The 20501-nt window shown below is 37.1% G+C and overlaps 1 protein-coding gene across 3 annotated transcripts in view; it reads left to right on the top strand.

The window, feature by feature from the left end:
• The window catches only part of EEIG2 (EEIG family member 2), a 38285-nt gene extending 18231 nt beyond the window's left edge, over positions 1–20054 (top strand). For 2 of the 3 annotated variants that reach the window (XM_050963464.1, XM_050963466.1), the window contains exons 3-11: positions 2481–2510; positions 3094–3210; positions 4719–4765; positions 11735–11841; positions 12893–12988; positions 14601–14790; positions 14868–15022; positions 15471–15540; positions 17842–20054. In XM_050963464.1, the coding sequence (XP_050819421.1) occupies positions 2481–2510; positions 3094–3210; positions 4719–4765; positions 11735–11841; positions 12893–12988; positions 14601–14790; positions 14868–15022; positions 15471–15540; positions 17842–17884 (855 nt within the window). In that variant the 3' untranslated portion in view covers positions 17885–20054. The remainder of the gene's footprint in view (positions 1–2480; positions 2511–3093; positions 3211–4718; positions 4766–11734; positions 11842–12892; positions 12989–14600; positions 14791–14867; positions 15023–15470; positions 15541–17841) is intronic. The other variant, XM_050963465.1, reaches the window with a different exon arrangement.
• Positions 20055–20501: the final 447 nt, after the last annotated feature.

The following is a 20501-nucleotide window of genomic DNA, read 5'->3' as shown; positions in this document are numbered from 1 at the left end:
GGGCTATCAATTGCCAGCAGTTCAGTTGTCTCTCCCCCCACTACCATGTGCTGCTCCTGCCCTCTGCCTTGGAGCTGCTCTCCGGAGCCTCCTGCTTGCTGTGCAGGGGGGAAGAGGAGGGCTAATGTCAGGGTGTCCCCCCTGCTCCTGCACTCCGCTTACCCCATCTTCCATAGAGCAGGGTGACACACATGACAGGCCTCAGGATGGAGGGAGCTTCCTGGCTGAAGCTGCCATCTGAGCCTGCTGATCAGCTTAAAAAGGCAGTGTACTTAGAGTGGGGTCAGCGTATTTAAAGGAGTAATGTGCATTTTTCTCTCTCTCTCTCTCACACACACACGATGTGTCTCTCTGTCTGCCATGCCATCTTCCCTCCCTCCATTAGTGCTGCCTTGTAGAGTGTGAGGCTACATTAACGAGTTAACCCTTGAGGGCTCAGCCAATTGCTAGTTCATCATTTAGCGGTAAGGCATTCCCCTGGGAAATATCCCACCCTCTGACTTCACCACCTCATCCAAGCTTCACAATCATCATTGCTGTGTACCAGTATTAAATTGTCTGTTTAAAACTTATACTGTGTGTGTATTTTATATAAATAAATAAAATACACACACACATGACAGTCTTTTGTCTGATGGAAAAAAAAGTCCCTGGAACCCAACCCCCGCCCCCCTTTACATTAATTCTTATGGGGAAATTGGATTTCCTTAATATCGTTTTGCTTAAAGTGACATTTTCCAGGAACATAATTACAATGTTAAGCGAGGAGTCACTGTATTGTAATTTGAGGGAGCTGTAACCATGAACTTAATTTATGCTAGCTAAATGGCATAACAGCCAGCTATGATTAATTTTAAAATTAGTTCTGAACTAAGAACCATCTCCCATGTGCAACATCCTGAGCACTCTCTTTTTAAGTGGTTTTGCTGGCTCACAACTTGAGCAGCATAAGCACGTTGCTACTTTCATTATATGATTTTTTTCAAGTATGGTGTTAATATATGAAGCACAAAGCATTTGTATGATTTCAAAAGGAGCATTCATAGTGTTTTATATAGCTATCAAACAGGATAACTTTTAGATAATTTATGTTGTAACATAACCAAAGTAGGTCAATGCAGATGCAGTTTCAGCGTAGTTACAGAAGGATAAAACTCTCTCACGTTATAAAACTTACCTTCAATTATATTAAGGTACTAAACGTAGCTGAAATTTTTAGGAGCTTGCAGATTGAATGTGTTCAGTTGTTCCTTTGTCAGTTGTAACAAGGTGACTGCATCTCTCTAGTCTCCCACAAACAGGTCTTCTCTATTGCTGTGGGGATTCAGAGTCTTTTGAAAAGATTTGAATAAGGAAACAGTAATGCCTCACTTTTTTGACAAAAATTCAAGGACGAGTAGCAGAAATATATTTAAATTGCTTATTCTTTCATCTAGTAACAACTGGCTTCATTTTCTTCCTGGGAAAAGCCCAGTTCTTCCTGATCTGTGACTGATGCAGTGCATAGAAATCCAGAGCAAGAAGCAGCAAGCTTAGAGTATGTCTACACTAGAGCTGGGAAACTGCCTCCCAGCTGGGATAGACAGACTTGTATTACCAGGGCTCAAGGTACTGTGCTAAAAATAGCTGTGTGGATGTTTTGGCTTCAGTTAAGACATAGGCTGGCTTCCTAAGCTCATGCCCAGTGGCTCAGGTGGGTAATTAGTCTGTCTCTGCCAGAATCACAGCATCCACACAGCCATTTTTAGCCCATTTTTAGCATGCTAGCTCAAGTCCCACTACCACAAGTCTGTCTACCTGAGCTGGGAAACTCATTCACAGCTATAGTGTAGACATAACATTAGAGGCCCTGAACTTGTGCCATGTACAGGCTTGATTTTCCTGATCTCCAGAGGTGCATCTCCTGCACGCCTTACCCCTAGCAGCAGAAACAAACTGGTGCTGTAGCATTGAACAGCTGTCTGTCTCTCCTGAGGTGACTTTGTGAAGGCAGCAGGGATTTTTTTTTTTTGTTTTCTAATGCATACATTAGAAAATAAATTGTAGGACTTTTGAATTTTTATTTAATTACCAGCTGGTTCCTCAACATTCAGGGGTAGGTGTTTGAAATTTGTTTTTTTTGCAAAAATGCTTATTTCACAAACCAGGGTATGTAGTTGGTGGGCCCCACAGTGGTGGGGGTTATGCACACTCCTTCACCACTTGGATGGGAGAAATTAGGCTTCTACAGTTTACTTCTCTCCTCTCCTCCTGGTGATCTCTTGGCTTCCTGATGGGATCCTTGGGTAGGCCTGAGAAGAAGCTTGGAGAAGCTCGCAGGGTCTCTTCCTGTTACAATTAGCAATATAATAGAGTAATACTATGGCAATATTGTGTTCAGATATCTCTTAAAATATGTGTACATGTTGGGTTCCTTCAAAAAGACAATATTTTAAATTTTTATGACTTGTTTAGTTACTAGTGTATGTTTCTTTTTGCAGGAGTTAAAAGGTGGAAAGGCATACGCAAAGGTAAATAGACATGATCTGTTCTATAAACTGACACTTCCTTCTTGCTCTCTTATGCTCTTTACATATTTTAGCTTAATAATAGGTTAGAATACCTATCATTCTGATACCCAACATGATCTTCCAGCTCATCTATTTGTAGAAGTAGCTTGGACATACTTAAATCTCCCCCCACCTCTCTTGGAGTTCGCTTTTCTTTGCCTCTCAAGAATGATGGAAGTCTTTACTTCTATATTTTTTGTGTGTATGGGATTCTCAATATTTAGAAAGCCTTCCTAGGGTTTTTTTAGATGTAAGTTGAAACTAAGAGTACAGCTGAGCAGCATTTGGCATTTAATCATATTAAACAGTATCAATTCTAACAATATTCACAAGATTTTGTAGACTTTTTTCTTTTATTTTCTTTTCTAATGTAACTTCCTTCTTTTTTTTTTTTAATTATTTCTTTTAGTCCATCCCTTCTGCATGAAGCAGTCATTCTAATTCAAGTGTGATTAAAGGCTATTAATGAATACTCATTATTGTGCATACAGTAAGTGGCCCTGGATTATACTATGATATCTAACTCTTCATTCTCTCTTAATAGCTGGGCTTTGCAGACCTAAACCTTGCAGAGTTTGCTGGATCGGGAAATACCACTCGTCGCTGTTTACTGGAAGGTTATGATACCAAAAATACTAGACAGGATAATTCCATTCTCAAAGTAATTAATTCATGGTTTTTTTTCCCATCATATTATCTGAGGTAAAAATGTATTTCTATTAACTGCATAAGGGAAAAACAGGAACTAATATGTTGTGGAACTGAAAACCACAAACATGATGACAGTCAAGCATTTAACAAGGTTTAAAATATATTTGCTGTTGCTGAACATCCTCTCTGTCAGTACTGTCTCTTACTAGAGGAAGACTGGACGTGTAAGTAATACAATACAGTAATCTCAGCCTTATTTTTGAGGACCAAGTGACATTCATACAAGCAACAAATTGGTGGATTATTTTTACCAGTTTTGGAACTCTGATTAGTGAGCTATATAGGAGAACCATTTTTAAGTATTAAATTAATTTTAGTTTCCTATTGGAATTGGGCAGTGCAAAGTAAATTCAATATAAGACAATTAGAGTCTAGTGTAGACATAGTTTATATAATACTGTAATAGTTATATGCAGTTAGTTCTTTTCAGGGTAGTTTTCTTTAGTTGGCTTGCCTAATTCTGTAAAGAATGAGTCAACTTTCAGTCATGGATTGTGATGGGAGATGGAAATCCTCTTGCACTCACTCTCTAACCAGTGCCAGAGAATTTGTGGAAATATTTGAAATCTTGAACCCCTGAGAGTGATCTAGAACCACCATCCTTTTCTGTTCTAATCCATTTGGATCAGTAGAATTTGGGACAGATTTGTGTAATTTGATTAAATTGTGGTGATGGGGCACTGGGATTGATCAGTCACACAGGTAACTGTACAGTTTTTAGGTCTTCAGTTTCTATTTGTTTGAGGCAGTTCTAGGCTTCTCCAGAACATGTTTCTTTATTCCAGAAAACATTCATGAAAACGCTGCTGGTGGTGTCAACTTTTTGGTCAAATGAGTCCTGACTTGCTGTGTTTATGGATGTTTGATTACATTATTTGCCTTTATGGTTGCCTTCACCTGTGACTTTCCCAATGATGGCAGCACAGCCGGTTTTTGTCTCTTGACAATCTAATAAGCAACTCTTAATAAATGATGATTCAGTGGAGTAATGTGCCTGCTGCTGGTGTATGTGCAAATGGAATTCCTTGTACATCCACATTGTTGATCTAAGGGGATGGATGAGATCTCCTACAGTTCTTCTGTTTTTTGAACCCCCTACTGTTAATACTTATTTTTATTGTATTGTCTTGTGTCCTTTTATAGAATCCTAAGGTAGAAATGAGATAATGTAACTGATTTCAAACATTAGTTTGTAGCTCTTGCTTTGTTTTAAAAGACTGCCATGTAAGATTTATAGCAGTTTAACTCTCTTCTGTACCAATATTATCTTGGACACAATTAGTTTTCTTTACATAAGTGTGTGTGTGTGTAAAACACGCACACATTTTCTATTTAAATGCAGATTTGGTACTGGGTATTACTTATTGACCCACCATATAATATCACAGATCAATTCCTTTGCTGACTTATGGTGTTTTCTTTGTTTTGCTTATGTGTGTTGTTTTTCCTGATTTGTAGGTATTGATCAGCATGCAGCTAATGTCCGGAGACCCATGTTTTAAAACGTAAGTTTATGAACACTGTGGGGTCTGGAATTTCAGTTGTAATTTAGTGGCTCAACTCTTGTTTAAAGTTGTATGTGTCCAAATCTTTATCTTCAAAGTGACAATATTAAAGAAACATGAAAAATGTAAATGGTAGCTGAATACTGACTAACAGACTGTAAATACTGATAGTTGAGTGGCAGTTTTTTCATTGCCTTGAAATACTTTATATTCTCTACTTGAATATTGTATCAAATTTTAAATGTGTAATGCTATAGAAATTCAGAAAAACACTTAGGGCAAATACTGTTCCCTGCACAAAGCCTATGCAAACTTGGTTGGTAGAGAGGAACTTTATTGATGCCTACGTTTAGAAAAGCTATTACTACATCTTTCAGTAATTAAACCTTATAGGTTTATAAATGATTTCTTTAAAATTCAAAAGTCTGTGTGATCTGATTTGGTATAAAAAAGATTTGTTACCAAGGACATTGTGTAAGATAGCAAAAAATGTCATGCTTTCTTTGGGAAGGGAGATGGTAGTAGGAAAATACACTGCTTTGTAACAAGAATTCTGTGTCCTCATTGTGTTTGATTTGTAGCTAAGCGAATACAATAGCTCTACTTCATTGTGTGTTTACTTCTGCAGCTAACCACATAGCAGAAAACCATGTGCTGCACCTTAGGGAAAAATGTAGTTGTGAGTAAGATAAATTTTGCCATCTTTCCTTTTTATTCTGAGTCATACAAGCTTGGCGAGTGGCCTAACTGTAACAGTGCAATTGGGAAAATTCCTATTTCCAGCAAAGCCACAGTTTGCTAAACACAATTTGGATAACCTGGTCAGTAGGAATGGAGATACTATTCAGCATTACCACCATAAATCATATTTGCAGGACTCTGAAGGTTAGTTTTTTATTTTTAAAATGTGCTTTTTTGAGACCACTTCCATTAACATTAAATGGAAAAGCTTTTAAATATTAGATGCATCATTGTAAGACATACCACTATTACCAGAACAGTACAAAACCTAATGCTACTTTTCTGGCTTTTAGAAGATGTACAAAGCCCTTTCAATCTCTTAAAAATGACAAGCTATCTTCAATTCTAGTTCCAAATGGATTTTTGAAATTTGTGGGAAGTTTTTTCTAGTTGCACTTAAAAGCTATTAATAAGGCTACGTTTTAGTCACAGTTATTTTTAGTAAAAGTCATGGATGGATCACAGGCAATAAACAAAGAGTCATGGCCCCATGACCTGTCCATGACTTTTACTAAAAATAGCTGTGACTAAATCTTACCTGCTGGAAAGGGGCGCTCCTGAAGACTGCTGCTTGGGGCAGGGCAGCATGGGGCAGTGCTTCTGCTGGGGAGATGACTTGGGGGCCCCCTGCTGCAGGTCCTGGAAAGGAGGGGTGGCCCAGGCCCCCCCCCCCCGCTGCTGGTCCGGGTGGAGAGTGGCCTGGGGCAGCACCGGGGACGAGCTGCATGGGGCTGCCAGAGCAGTGTCCAGTATGGCTGGCCCTGGGGCTTCCCCAGCTGCTGTGGTGGTTCTGGGCTCACCCACACCAGTGCTGCAAAATTCACAGTGCTTACAGAAGCTTGTGGAAGCTGTGACTTTCGTGACCTCCATGAATGATTCACAGCCTTAGCTATTAAACACTTCTGTCTTATTCAACCGGATCTGTCCGGCTTATGTTTAAGCCCTTCAGGTAATTTGAACTTTATTTGTACTAAGGTTTTTATTCAATCCAGGCAGCTGTTTAAATGAAATTATATCCTGTAAATGCAAGATTCTAGATATGACTTCTTTAGTTTAAATGTAACATGGTTTTGGGAAGTTAATGTTTGATTACGTGTACATCTATCAGAATATTTTGTTGTCAAAAAGTGGAAGTAATTGCAAATCAAAACGAGTTACATGTTTAAAATTATGACCCTTGAGACAGTTTAGCAATGTACAAAATACATGGATAGGCTATTTAGGGATAGGCAGGAGAAACACTAATCATTCCAAGTTCATATTAAGAAGTATCTCTCCTTCTCTCCCCTAATGGTCTGCTGCTTTCTTTTAACACTCAGTGCAAAATTATACACTTGCCTTCATTTTAAAAAAATGACAGTATTTTGAACTGGTAAGACTTTTTTGGATGTCAGGTACACGTTTGTAACTTCAAAATAAGTGAACTAGATGTTAGGATGATTTATAAATCTTCTCCTCTCTGAACTGAAATCTTAGATTGCCAGTTTTAGGTTCAACCACTGTTTACATGCCAAGCTATAAATCCAGGATAATGGACACTGTATAATTAATGGGGGAAGAGAGAGACAGATAGTCTAATTAAACTAGTTAAGGATGGGGTGTGGTTCTGTTACATAAGTTTCTATTAACAGTATATTGTTCTGAGCACCAACTCAAAATATTGTATAGAATTCTTTAGTTTATAGTGTTGGCTACTATTCTTTTAGTCTTTTCAAACAATATCCAGTGGGACAAGATAGAACAACCTTCGGTTACACTCAAAATTTAAAAACTACTATTATTCTCTTCTTTATTCTAGACTAATCTGAAAAAATTGCTGTCTTCCTTCTTCTGGCAGTATGTCTCAGATGTCTTCTCCTCAAAGATTTCTCATTTAATTTTCCTACTTTCTGAGCCTTAATCTGGATCAAAGTTCAGTCCCTTTGTAAATAAAGTAGGGTTGTCGATTAATCGCAGTTAACTCACATGATTAACTCAAAAATTAACTGCAATTAAAAAAAATTAATCGCACTGTGAAACAATAGAATACCAATTGAAATTTATGAAATGTTTTGGATGTCTTTCTACATTTTCACGTATATTGATTTCTATCACAACACAGAATACAAAGAGTACAGTGCTCACTTTATATTATTTTTATTACAAATATTTGCACTATACAAATTATAAACAAAAGAAAGTGTTTTTAAATTCACCTATACAAGTACCGTAGTGCAATCTTTTTATCATGAAAGTATAACTTACAAATGTACATTTTTGTTGTTACATAACTGCACTCAAAAACAAAACAATGTAAAACTTAAACACCTACAAGTCCACTCAGTCCTACTTCTTGTTTGTGTACATTTACAGGAGATACTACTGACTGCTTCTTATTTACAATGTCACCTGAAATTGAGAATAGGCATTCTCGGCGTTGCAAGGTATTTACATGCCAGATATGCTAAACGTTCATATGCCCCTTCATGGTTCGGCCACCATTCCAGAGGACATGTTTCCATGCTGTTGATGATTGATTTAAAAACAAGTGTTAATTAAATTTGTGACTGAACTCCTTGGAAGAAAATTGTATGTCTCCTGTTTTTTCATCCACATTCTGCCATATATTTCATGTTATAGCAGTCTCAGATGATGACCTAGCACAGATTCATTTTAAGAACACGTTCACAGCAGACTTGACAAAACGCAAAGAAGGTACCAATGTGAGATTTCTTAGGATAAATACAGCACTTGACCCAAGGTTTAAGCATCCTGAAGTGCCTTCCAAAATCTGAGAGGGATGAGGTGTGGAGTGTGCTTTCAGATGTCTTAAAAGAGCAACACTCCGATGCAGAAATTACAGAACCTGAAACACCAAAAAGAAAATCAACCTTCTGCTGATGGCATCTGACACAGATGATGAAAATGAACGTGCGTTGGTTCGCTCTGCTTTGGATTGTTATCAAGCAGAACCCATCATCGGCATGGACGCATGTCTTCTGGAATAGTGGTTGAAGCATGAAGGGACATATGAATCTTTAGTGTATTTGGCACGTAAATACCTTGCGACACCAGCTACAACGGTGTCATGCAAACACCTGTTCTCACTTTCAGGTGACATTGTAAACAAGACATGGACAGCATTATCTCCTGCAAATAGTAACCAAACTTGTTTGTCTAAGCAATTGGCTGAAGTAGGACTGAGTGGACTTTGTTTTATTTTTAAATACAGTTATTTTTTGTACATAATTCTACATTTTTAAGTTCAACTTCCATGATAAAGAGATTGCACTACAGTACTTGTTTGACGTGAATTGAAAAATACTGTTATTTGTTTTACAGTGCAAATATTTGTAATAAAAAATAAATATAAAGTGAGCACTGTACACTTTTTTTATTCTGTGGTGTAATTGAAATCAATATATTTGAAAATTGTAGAAAACATCCAAACATATTTAAATAAATGTTATTCTATTGTTTAACGGTGCGATTAATCACACAGAATTTTTTTAGTTGCTTGACAGCTCTAGTTTATTTATTATGTAGAATATAAAATGAACTAATCAAAATTAAATATACTGGGAGATATTCTGGACTGGATTCTAAAAGATGCAGCACAGTATTCTTAGTCGAATGTGACGTGTGGAGCTGATGTGGCTTTAAGAGTACCATTTGCACCCTCCAGATTCTGGGTTGCTCCAAGATTCAAAACGGACTCTGGTGTAATGTAGACAGCAGTGAGGGGCTGTTTAAGTTATGGCAACCAGAATCTTTGCAGGGTTACATGCTGTGACCATATCCCCTACACTAAGACTTTTGAGAGTGTCCTCGGAGTATGGCCTGCCTGCAATCTTCCTTGGTTCCTACAGTGCGGGAGTTCTCCCTGGTCAGATCCAGGGCTATTAGAGCCCTTGTACACTGCTCTGGCCCCTTTTTTAACCTGGTATAAATGGGCCTGAGTGGAAGGATGAAGATTTCACCTACTACATAGTGGACAGGAGCTAAAAATGTATTATCTTAGTTTGTTTAGCAGGGCAGAGTATGTTTTACTTCTGTGTTTATTGCACACTCCTATATTTACTTATTGCCACATGTCTACATATGTCATTGGTACTGATTGCATTAACCTAATATTACTCATAGCAGTGATTCCCCAAGGGCTACTGAATTCTAGCCTGTTTGCTAATAAAGTAATGTATTCCTTTTCTCTGTACACTAGTACATATAAAGTTGAAATCAAAATTTAATTTTTTTTCTGGAGACAATGTTATCCATAAGTCTCAGATACACTTTTTATGCCAAAACAGAAAAATCAATTTAATCAGGGTCTCTAAAGCCCTGTTAAAGGACTACTATAAAGTCTATTTCTGTTGTATAATTGATATTAGGGGCTTGCAATAAAAGCAAAAAGAATCTCTTGGTTATGTGTTAAAACTTGTATTTTACTTCACGATGGCTTGACAGAATTATTCAGTTTTGATCTCTTCCAAACTGATGATGTAATTCTTTCCTGGAATACTAAACTTTCAAATCAAACCCAGCAAATATTGTAGCTGATCCAGATGTGGGGTTTTGTTTTTAGTTTTTGTTTTGATTAGCTGGCTCTTTTCTTAGAAAATGGAAACTTTTTTTCAAATTTTCTAATCAAATGAAAATCAACTACAGCTACTGCCTGTCTTAACTGGCTCTGCATGTGGAACTGGAATCATTTCAGAGAATGCTACCATGAAGATCCTGGACTTTAATCTTTTACCTAACAGCCTAAATTTGGTCTTCACAATCTCTCTCTCCTACCTTTTTGTCATTTTTACCTACATGTACCACCACCACTGGCTTCTCCCTAACACTGCATGTAAGCTTATCTAGATGCCTTGAGAGGTCCGCAACCTTCACACCCATCAGGCAGTTCACCACGTAGTCCCATGTCATTACAAACCCAACTATCTATACTGCTAATAATCAAATCCCCCATTACTATTATCTATCTCTTCCTAATAACTCGGGGCCCCTCCCCAGAGGGGTATCCTCAATGTGGGAGGATAGTATGACATCTGGAAAGCGGTTCCCAACTATGGGATAGTTTCCTTCTGCTCCTGCTTGATGTTCTCCTTCCTTGAGACTTTCCTCTTCCTCAACAGCACAGAGGCTCTCAGACTTCATGATTTTGTGATAGATACCCTTCTGTAGTGAAACCAGTTTGTGTTCAATAAACTGTATCTCCTTGAGTATAGTTAAAATTGGTATGTTGGTTGAATATTTGGTATGGGATAACTCAGTTATTAAATTTTTATATTTTGAACTGTTTCTGGTTGTATTTTTATGCTCATTACTTGTGGAGGAGAGGGTGTGTGTAACCAGACCTTTTGCTTAGGTATGCATTTGACCTTTTTTTAAAAATCATAGGGAAAGATTAAGATTTAATAGGAAATATGCCTTCTACACATTGTCATTGTCCATAGACTCCATGTATGTGAGTGAGGCCATTGAGGCAGTTGTTAAATTATTATTGCTGTCGCAGTCCATGAAAAGCATTTCTAGCTGAAATAAACCAAACAACTCAACTCTGCTAGTTTGACTAGCCAGCTATCATGTAATCATAAGCTTAGTGCTTTGGTATTAAATGTCACTCATTCCACATTGGCTCTCTTTAAGTAAAACGAATTATTAATGTCTTATAATAAAATGTGTATATTAAGTCAGAATTGGAGTCAATTGTCTAGCTTTATTTCCCTGCAAACAAATTTACATTCTGGTAATGTAAATGTTATGGAAAGGGGACACTAGACACTTGGTGGTTATTACTGAACCTGTGTGTTTTTGCCAAGGATAGAAACATTTTTATACACTCAAAATGCCTATCCTGGGCTGGGAGTATTTTAATTAAAAACTAAATCCAAACCAAACACCTCCCCTTCCAATTAAATAAATAACAACCAACAATCAGTCAACAAGATGTATCTGTATCTTTCCGTGGGGCCTCCAAACTTTTCAGTCCTCCCCAGAAGGTTGAGCAAATGGATCAAATTCAGGGTTCCTTGTGAAGTTCAACAGTTTTGGACAAAGGGAACTGGGGGACTGTGTTCCTAAATTTATTGATACTACAGTCTCATTAAATCCCAGTGAAGTCCAATGTGAATTGAACCTATAACCCCCCTGCCCACTCCTACCACCACCCAAATCATGATAATGCTTCCAAAAAGACAGAAGCACAGGTAAAGCAAACCCTGATCTCTGTGTATTTGCTTACAGGCCTCCTTCCACAGGAATGTTCATCACAATTGCTGGAGAAGCAGAATCTTTACATGAAGACAGGAAAGGTGGAGAGAACTTGAAAGTGGTACATCTGGGTGTATCAGGTATGAAATAATGCTATTGGTTTTACTGTTGTTTGAGTTTTAAGTAGCAGCAAACACATTCATGAAATCTTTTGAATGTTAAACAGACATGGACATTTTATCCCAAATCCCCTTTTTACTCTGTTTGTTGAGCAATACTGCTCTTGGTACCACTATGTAAATGCAGAGTAATTCCTTTGATGTGCTGGATTTACACTGGCGTAATGGAGCAGTATTTCTATTAGAAGTGGGAAAGAAAGGGAAATCGGATCAATTGCCTGTGTCCCTTTTTAAAATTCAAAATATTTTGAGAGTGTATTTTCTGCTACTTAAGCAAATCTCAGTGGCATTACTCTGGATTTATACCAGTGTACTTAAAGCAGAATCTGGCCCTTAATATTTAATTTATGAATGATCGTGCTTTCATGGGTATATTGGCCCTTAATATTTGCTAACTCTCTTGTGATTTGGTGCGTTATGGATAGATATTGAATAAGGTTTTTAATGGTACAAGTTTAAGAATCACTTAGTATTTGTCATACTGAAAGCAGACAAACTATAGAAATCAGTTCACTTACTATTAAAATGTTGCAACTCTAGGGTGAGTCTCAATATATTTTACTAGTGCACATCAATATTAGACCGAGATTAGGACAGGAAATGGTATTCTGTCAACTGAAACTACAGAGAATTTTATAAAAGTATCTGCTTGAAAAGTGGCCAGCACATCTGTGTTAACACTGCTTTTCTGGGGAAAGTGCCATGGGCTCTTAACTCAAGGCCCAGCTGCCTGTGGTTATTAATGTACTTCAACCAAAAGCTGTCCAATTGTGTACCCTCTGATACTCTCTCCTTTGAATCAGTAATTATTTATAGTCCAGGTGAGTGTCATGTACTTGAATGCTGACAACATTTCTTGCAGCACCTGGATTTTCCTTAGAGGTTTCTTATCTAACTAGTATCAAGTTCCATTCTGCTTATCTTGTGAGGTCTGACATCTGTCTGATAATGGCTGTAGGCCAAAAGCTGAGTGCTGGATTCAACAATATCTTCTGATTGCCATTTATTGTAGATCTCTCAGCAAAGAGTGCGTCAGTCCCAGATGAACTTGGTGCATGTGGACATTCCAGAACATCAAGCTATGCAAGCCAGCAATCAAAATTGTCAGGTAGAAGTTGATGTTGAATTCCCTTGAGTTAGTTTTATTAGCTTTTGGTATTTCAGAAGCTTCACAAAGCATTTTGATGTAAATAGGCTGCTTTATGTGTAAAAAGAAACATTCTACCTAGTTAGGGCTTTTGAATTGGAACTACCTGGTGTTGTGTGGGTTTGTTTTTAATTACGAAAAACCCCACCTACTGGTTTTGGGGGGGACTGACTTTTTTTGGAAATGGGAGATTTTTTTATTTTATTTTTTTTAACTTTGCCACTCGGAAATGTTTACATGGAAGCTTTTATTAAGGAATAACTGACGTTAGAACCTGTTTCTAATTTGTCACTAAAAGCTTCAGGCATTCTAAAAAGTAAAAAGGGAAATGATGAAAACACCAGGGTTTTTACATCTCTTAGGAAATGAGAATTAAAAGCCTAGGAGACCATGGGTGGAGTTACTGGTGATTGGAGACAGGGTCATGGCTAATGCATGCAATCAGTTGAAGAGGGCACTGGGTAGTTATAAAATCAAGCCCTAGACTCTAGCAATATCTGGAAGGTTGGAAGAGCATCCAATAACATGGTTCTGCAGAAAGCTGGCTAGCTTACCTTATTTCTCATTCTTCAAAGTGTTGAATTCACTAAGTGGTAAATTCTCCTTCTAACTGTAGTAGACATTAAGCTGCTGATCATACCACACATGAAAGATTAGTGATTACCAGCCATCATTGTATGACTTTATCAGATTCCACCTGCCTAATGTTGAAAGAAGTGATAAGAAAGAAGTACCTGAATAAAATCAAGTAATAGAAACTAGTAATTCTTCTAAAGTAAAAGGAAAACATTTTCAAGAGTTGGTAAATGAGCAAGATAGAAGGGATTCATGCTCATCCCAAAAGGCTGAAAACTAGATTACTCTCAGTCAAGATCAAATGTGTAAGTTCAATGAAATTATCTGATGTGATGGAGCAGAACAATGAGGAGACAAACCTGCAATAGAAACTTTTTTTTGTTTTTTTGCAATGTCCCTTATGTTCCTTTTCCAGCAACTCTTCAACATCAGATGCTGCGCCTGAAATTATTTTGTCTTCAAAATTCACAAACTAGCAAAAATCAATCTGTGATAATGCCATAAAATACTGAAAGGGAAAGACTTGAACTTTATCAACTTTCATCCTTCTTTTTACATGAACAAAATTACCAAAGCATGTTTGCTCTGGATATGTCTCCAGATGCAGGAAGTGAAGAAATAAAAGAAAAAAATTTTAAAGGAAGACCCGAAAAAAATTAATTAGTCAGATATGAAAAAGATCTGATAATAGCTACAGTCATCCACCCAGAAAAATGCAATCCTACTTAATACACTTCTTTCTTAATCTGAAAAGAAAACCCCAGAATGTGTCCAAGCTGATGAAGATACCATCCAAGAAGGCAGAGAAAAGAATGATGAAGATTCCAAAGGAAAATATACTAAGTGAAGTGAATTGGATAGAGTAAGAGAGTGTATGTAGCTTCTTAAAACATTTGTAGGCTCTCGTCAGGAGTAAAAACAAACCAAATAGTGGGGGAAAGCACAGCCCTGGCCATTAATAATGTAACTATTGTGGCTCTTCTCTGTTTTCCAATAGGATATAGCACATGTCACTCCAGATCATCCAGTTTTTCTGATCTCAGCCATAGGAGAAACACCTCAGTGGGAAGTACGTCTACAGGAATTGGAAGTATTCTGGAGCCATGTGAAGAGACTGAACCAAAAATAACTGATGATGATAATTTTGATACTCCTGTTAAAGATATATCTTCAGAAAAACTCAGCAGGTACACTTAACATAACTTGAAAGGCTTCTTACAGTGACAGTACTCTGAATTAAATGTATTGACAATTTAGTTTTTAGAATCTCTAAATGTATTTATCCTAACAGGCATCCAGTGAAGCAAGACTCTGTAGAGTCACAATTGAAGCGGGTTGATGCCACCAGAGTAGATGCAGATGATATTGTTGAAAAAATATTGCAGAGTCAAGACTTCAGTTTAGACTCCAGTGCAGAAGGTATATATGAGGAAAACAAGTAAAAACTTGGAAAGACGATATACAGTACAGTAGAGGCCCAAATGCACTAATTTAATGAACACCCCCTCTCCCACCCCCAGCTCCTACTCCCAGTGTGGGTAAGGAGTGTTTATAGATCATTCCAGGAAAACTCTTGGCTGCTGCTATCTCCTGAGAGGTGGGAAAGGTTGCTGGGCTTTGTGCCCCTGGGGCCCATCATTTTAACTAAGTCTGTGCAGCAAAGGGCAGAGGTAATCCTACAAGAAAATTTGCTTTCCCTGAAGCACAGCTTATTATGATTGGTTTCCAGTTGTTTTCAGAGGCAAACATTTTAAAATATCATTTACAAAGTTCATGGATTTAAAATGGTTTTTAAAAAGATTTAGAGAATATTTGTTTGGCAACACTGAAGATGTCCTATTTAAACATGTTAACTTTTCCTTTGTAGAAGAAGGGCTGAGATTATTTGTGGGCCCTGGCGGGAGTACTTCTTTTGGAAGTCATCATCTACCCAATAGGTATGTAGTTTGAACAATTAATACTTATTAGGTACCAGTTAGCAAAGGCATATTGTACTAGGTGTTTATGAATATTTTCTCTCTGATATATGCCAGTTCCATTTTCTCAATGACTCAGATGACATAGATAATACAAAGCAACATTTTCAAACCTGGATGCTTAAAGCTAAGTTCCTAAATCCATATTTAGGCACTCAGATAGAACTGATCTAACTTTCAGAGGTGCTGAACATTTTGGAAGCTGGGGTTGCTCAGCATTTTGGAAGTGACCTGAATTTCAGTCTGGGTATCTGAATGGATTCAGAAGCCTAACTGTAAGCATCAGATTTGAAAATGTTGGCCTTATAGACTTCCTCTGGGTCTAATTATTCCGTAGGCTAATTGCTCTCAGGAAGCTTTTTTCCTGTCAGTTTTGACTATTTCTTCAATATCTAAACTCTGATATTTTCCTGATACTCAATTTGTTTTTCCTTTCAATTTAATTGCACAGGTGCTACTCTGATTTCCATATAATTCATCTTCTTTTTTTCTCAGTGTCTTCATCCTTCAAATATTTGTAAACTCTGAGACATACCCTTCCCGCTGCTTTCATTTTTGATCTCTCAAGCAGACTATACAGATATAGGTTTCAGAGTGGTAGCCATGTTAGGCTGTATCAGCAAAAACAGTGAGGAGTCCTTGTGGCACTTTAGAGACTAACAAATTTATTTGGGCATAAGCTTTTGTGGGCTAAAACCCACTTCATCAGATGCATGGAGTGGAATATATAGTAAGGAGATATAAATACATAGCACATGAAAGGATGGGAGTTGCCTTACCAAGTGAGGGGTCAATGCAAACAAGCTAATTTAAGTTGGAAGTAGGCAATTCTCAACCGTTGACCAGAAGGGGTGGAAATCACTTCTGCAGTGTTAATGAGCCAATGTAAGCAAGGTGGCCCATTTCAAACAGTTGACGAAGGTGTGAGTATTTAGCAAAGGGAAATTAGTTTTTGTAAAAACAACTAGGAGTACTTGTGGCACCTTAGAGACTAACAAATTGATTTAGTTTCTGTAGTGACCCATGTACTCCCAGTCTCTATTCAGGCCTAATTTGATGGTGTCCAGTTTGCAAATTAATTCCAGTTCTGCAGTTTCTCGTTGGAGTCTGTTTTTGAAGGTGTTTTTTTGTTGAAGAACTGCCACTTTTAAGTCTGTTGTTGAGTGACCAGGGAGATTGAAGTGTTTTTCTGGTTTTGGAACATTATAATTCCGGATGTCAAATTTGTGTCCATTTATTCTTTTGCGTAGAGACTGTCCGGTTTGGCCAATGTACATGGCAGAGGGGCATTGCTGGCACATGATGGCATATATCACCTTGGTAGATGTGCAGGTGAATGAGCCCCTGATGGTATGGCTGATGTGGTTAGGTCCTATGATGGTGTCCTGTGAATACATATGTGGACATAGTTGGCACCGGGGTTTGTTGCAGGGTTTGGTTCCTGGGTTAGTAGTCTTGTGTGCACACACCACACAAGTGACAGTGTGCTCTGTAAAGGGGGAAGGCAGCAAGAGACTTTAATTCTGTGTCTAGTGGCCACCTGGTCCTGCAGTTCAGAGATGTGCAGTGCATGCTACCTTCTAATTGCCCTGTTTGGACACTGGTGGCATGAACTAAAAGGTACCTAATTTCCATTAACATAGTCCTGTTTGAAAGAGGGCTATTTTCATGTGAACTAGCAACCTTTTGCTTCATACCAGCAGCATCCACACAGAATAACTAGAGTTCAACAATTCGGTGCATGCTGCTATTCACACCTCCATAGTCTGAACTGTGGGGCTGTGTAGACATAGTCAAAGACTAATACATGATGCTATCCAATAATTGACTACAGGTGCTTCCTTGTAATCAGATTGAGGGAACTGATGCTTTTATTTCTTCTCTGGTAAATAATAAAACTTTACTGGCTTTGTGAGACTTCAGTGTTTTTTAAACCACATAACCACTGTGGACTAGGGAAGTTGATAATTTACTGTAGGGAAGTTAATCAGCTGTTGTACTTGCCTGAAAATATAAATATAATATACAAATGAAAACAATTATTGATCAATAGCATGAGAAGGCATTTTCCAACCTGCATGTTCTGCTGTTGTACTGTAACAGTTTTACACGTTCAAATAGACATCTGAAACACTTTTCATTTTGTTTTTTCTCTGAATTTGTAAGCAAACAAAAATTCTATTGTTCTATATTCGGTATTAGTTAGTATCTTCCATTTAAATTAGAACTGAAAACTTGTTTGTTTTGCAATATTTTTTTCAGGGTAGGATCCGGAGCATATGAACAAGTGGTGATTAAACGCTAGAACAGCAGGACTTGAACAGAAGAACAGTTGTAGAGTTCTTCCATGGATAATTAAGATGTGTTCATTTAATCCCAACAGTTATCAAAGTTGATGTGATGAGACAGACTCTTTCAAGAGGCCAACTCACATTTGGTCTGAACTGTCTGAGTACCTCCTGCTCATAAAAGATCCTTCATGTCTACAGTGCTATAAAGGCAATTTTTAGTATCTATGCCTTGTACAAGTATATAACCATTGTTGTGACTGTTACCTGATGTTAGTGGATTACTGGCTTTTGTAACTACGTGTAAAACATCTTGTGGAAACCTGATATATGGTGTCTATTTGAACATAGTTTTATATAGAAGTTCATTAGTGATGATGTGCTCTGTTTGCAACTTGGCTTTCAGAAGAAACCCCTTAGAAGAAGATTAGTCTTAAATTAATCTAGTTCAAAACTTAAATTCTACTATTAGAAATAATTCTTCATAAGTAACTTTTAAAATATTACTTGCCATTCAATGCTATAATAGCTAATTCCTTCTATCAGGCCATAATTAATATAAAATGGGGATTAATGCTTCCAAGAAAACAACTGAGTTGTGCTTTAAGATGCCATATTATCTGCTTCAGTAATATTAAACTTGTAAATGCATTGAGCATAATTAACTGTAAGGTTGAGTAGCAGATGGTAGAGACAAATATATAAAAGCAAAATACAAGTGACTAGGTCTAATAACATCAAACAATGTATGTTGCTACTTGTAAATAAAATCTGGTGGCTTTAAAGTGCATCAGTATGACTTCTGGCCCTATGTAAATGACAAAATTATATTTACAATTTCACATCAGAATTACGAAATCACAGTAAAGCACTCAACAAGCTGGTCTTGTATGCCTGAGGATAGTATGATTTTATGGTTTGGGATATAAAACTTTTTAATCTCTGTAAGTGAGATTCAGCTGTCTAAACAAAAAGTAAAGCTTCTTTCAAATGTGATTTCAGTTACGCATGAACTTTAAAGCTCAATGGATGATAGTGTCTGGTGAAAAGTAGTCAGCAGCTTAACACCACTGTGAACACGTTTTTCTAGCTTAACCCTTCACAGTTGGGTAGTATATCTCTTACAGCTGAAGGTGCCTTGTTCCTGTGGGTAGGAGATGGGGAGGGAAGGATAGATTACCAAATGAAGCTTTTAAGAATAAATGACCATCTAGACTGCCTAACTATTGCCAATATAATTTACTAACAAAAGCACTTTATGTAGTATACATGCACTCTGCAGTCTGAAAAATCAATCTCTGGGCAAAGGCCTCACCTTTTTTGTGTAGAATCACTAACAGCTTCACTATCTGTCCATTGTTACACTTTGAGGCATGAAACATTTTGACCAAAATGTACTGTACTTTAACTTGCACAAATGGAATGGCTTGGTCTAAAATGTATTAGTTTTAGCAAAAGGTGAGAATTAAAGATCTTTTCACAAAAGAATTGTTTTGCTGACAGCTGTAAAAGTATTTGCTTATTTTTTTAAAAAAGATTTCTGGTGGGATGACAATCTAACAGTTGAGGTTTAGATGTACTAAGCCTAATGTTTAGATGTATTTTAGTACTAAATTGCAGTAGAAAACCTAGTTTTCTAAAAATTAGCCATACGGTTTACCAATGTGATCAGATAAGTTTGAATGAATCAAAACAATATTGTGGCCATTTTTTTCCCTTAACACTCTGAAGGTTTCAAATTCTTCTCTCAATCAATTGGGTATTTGGGTTCCTTTTCTGGAAGTAAACTTTGAAGTCTTAATTCTTAAGCTGTATAAAGAAAACTTTGTGTTTTACATGGGTTTTTAATAGGTTTTACTTTTTCCTAAGTGTGTATAGTATAAACTGTTCATTATTGAACTCAATGTTTTATTTATATTAGCTTAAAGGAAACAGAGTTCAAATTTTGTTGAATACTGTTAGATAAGAGCTATTCCTTCTTAATTATGGTATTTAAAAGGAGTATTTTTCTATTTCCCATTGCTTGTGTAATTTTTTTTATTTGGACTGTTCTAATGGGTAAAATGTATTAAATACAACTTGTTTGTAATAACTGAAGTTAGTGAGATTGTGGAGGAGATGACAAAATGCTTACAAGAAATGTAAAAATGATCCTTTCATTAAAAAGTTGCCATTAGTGTGTGTTTACATTGTCCAGATAAAACATGCCAGTTTCTGTTTTCCAAATTTTTGAATAGGAAGTATTTGATAAGGTTACTGGGTTTCAGCTAAAGCTGAGAAACCATAGCAACAAAGTATAAAGGTGTTTTTATGAAACAGACAACTTTTTTGCAGTACTAAATTGTTTATGGAGAGTGGTGGTGGAGCCTAAGAGCACCAATGTTAGCTTTATAGCTCATTCTAAGGGGCACACGACTTCAAAAGGGGCCTGTTTTTTTTTCCTGAAACTTAAGGAGTTTGGTTTTGTACACACTGATTTAAACTGACTTTTACTCCTATAAAACTATCCATAATTTGCTTGTTGCCACAAACCAGTAACTCTAATTTTTAAATGCTTCTAGTTTGTTTGCAATCTCTTTAAATGCAAGGTGCCTAATATCACATCTTGCTATTTCATCCTCTTTAGCATACTAT

This window comes from Gopherus flavomarginatus, chromosome 7 (genome assembly GCF_025201925.1).
Source record: "Gopherus flavomarginatus isolate rGopFla2 chromosome 7, rGopFla2.mat.asm, whole genome shotgun sequence".
NCBI lineage: Eukaryota > Metazoa > Chordata > Testudines > Testudinidae > Gopherus > Gopherus flavomarginatus.
The sequence above is the reverse complement of the archived record's forward strand: the minus strand, read 5'-3'. Positions and strand labels throughout refer to the sequence as shown.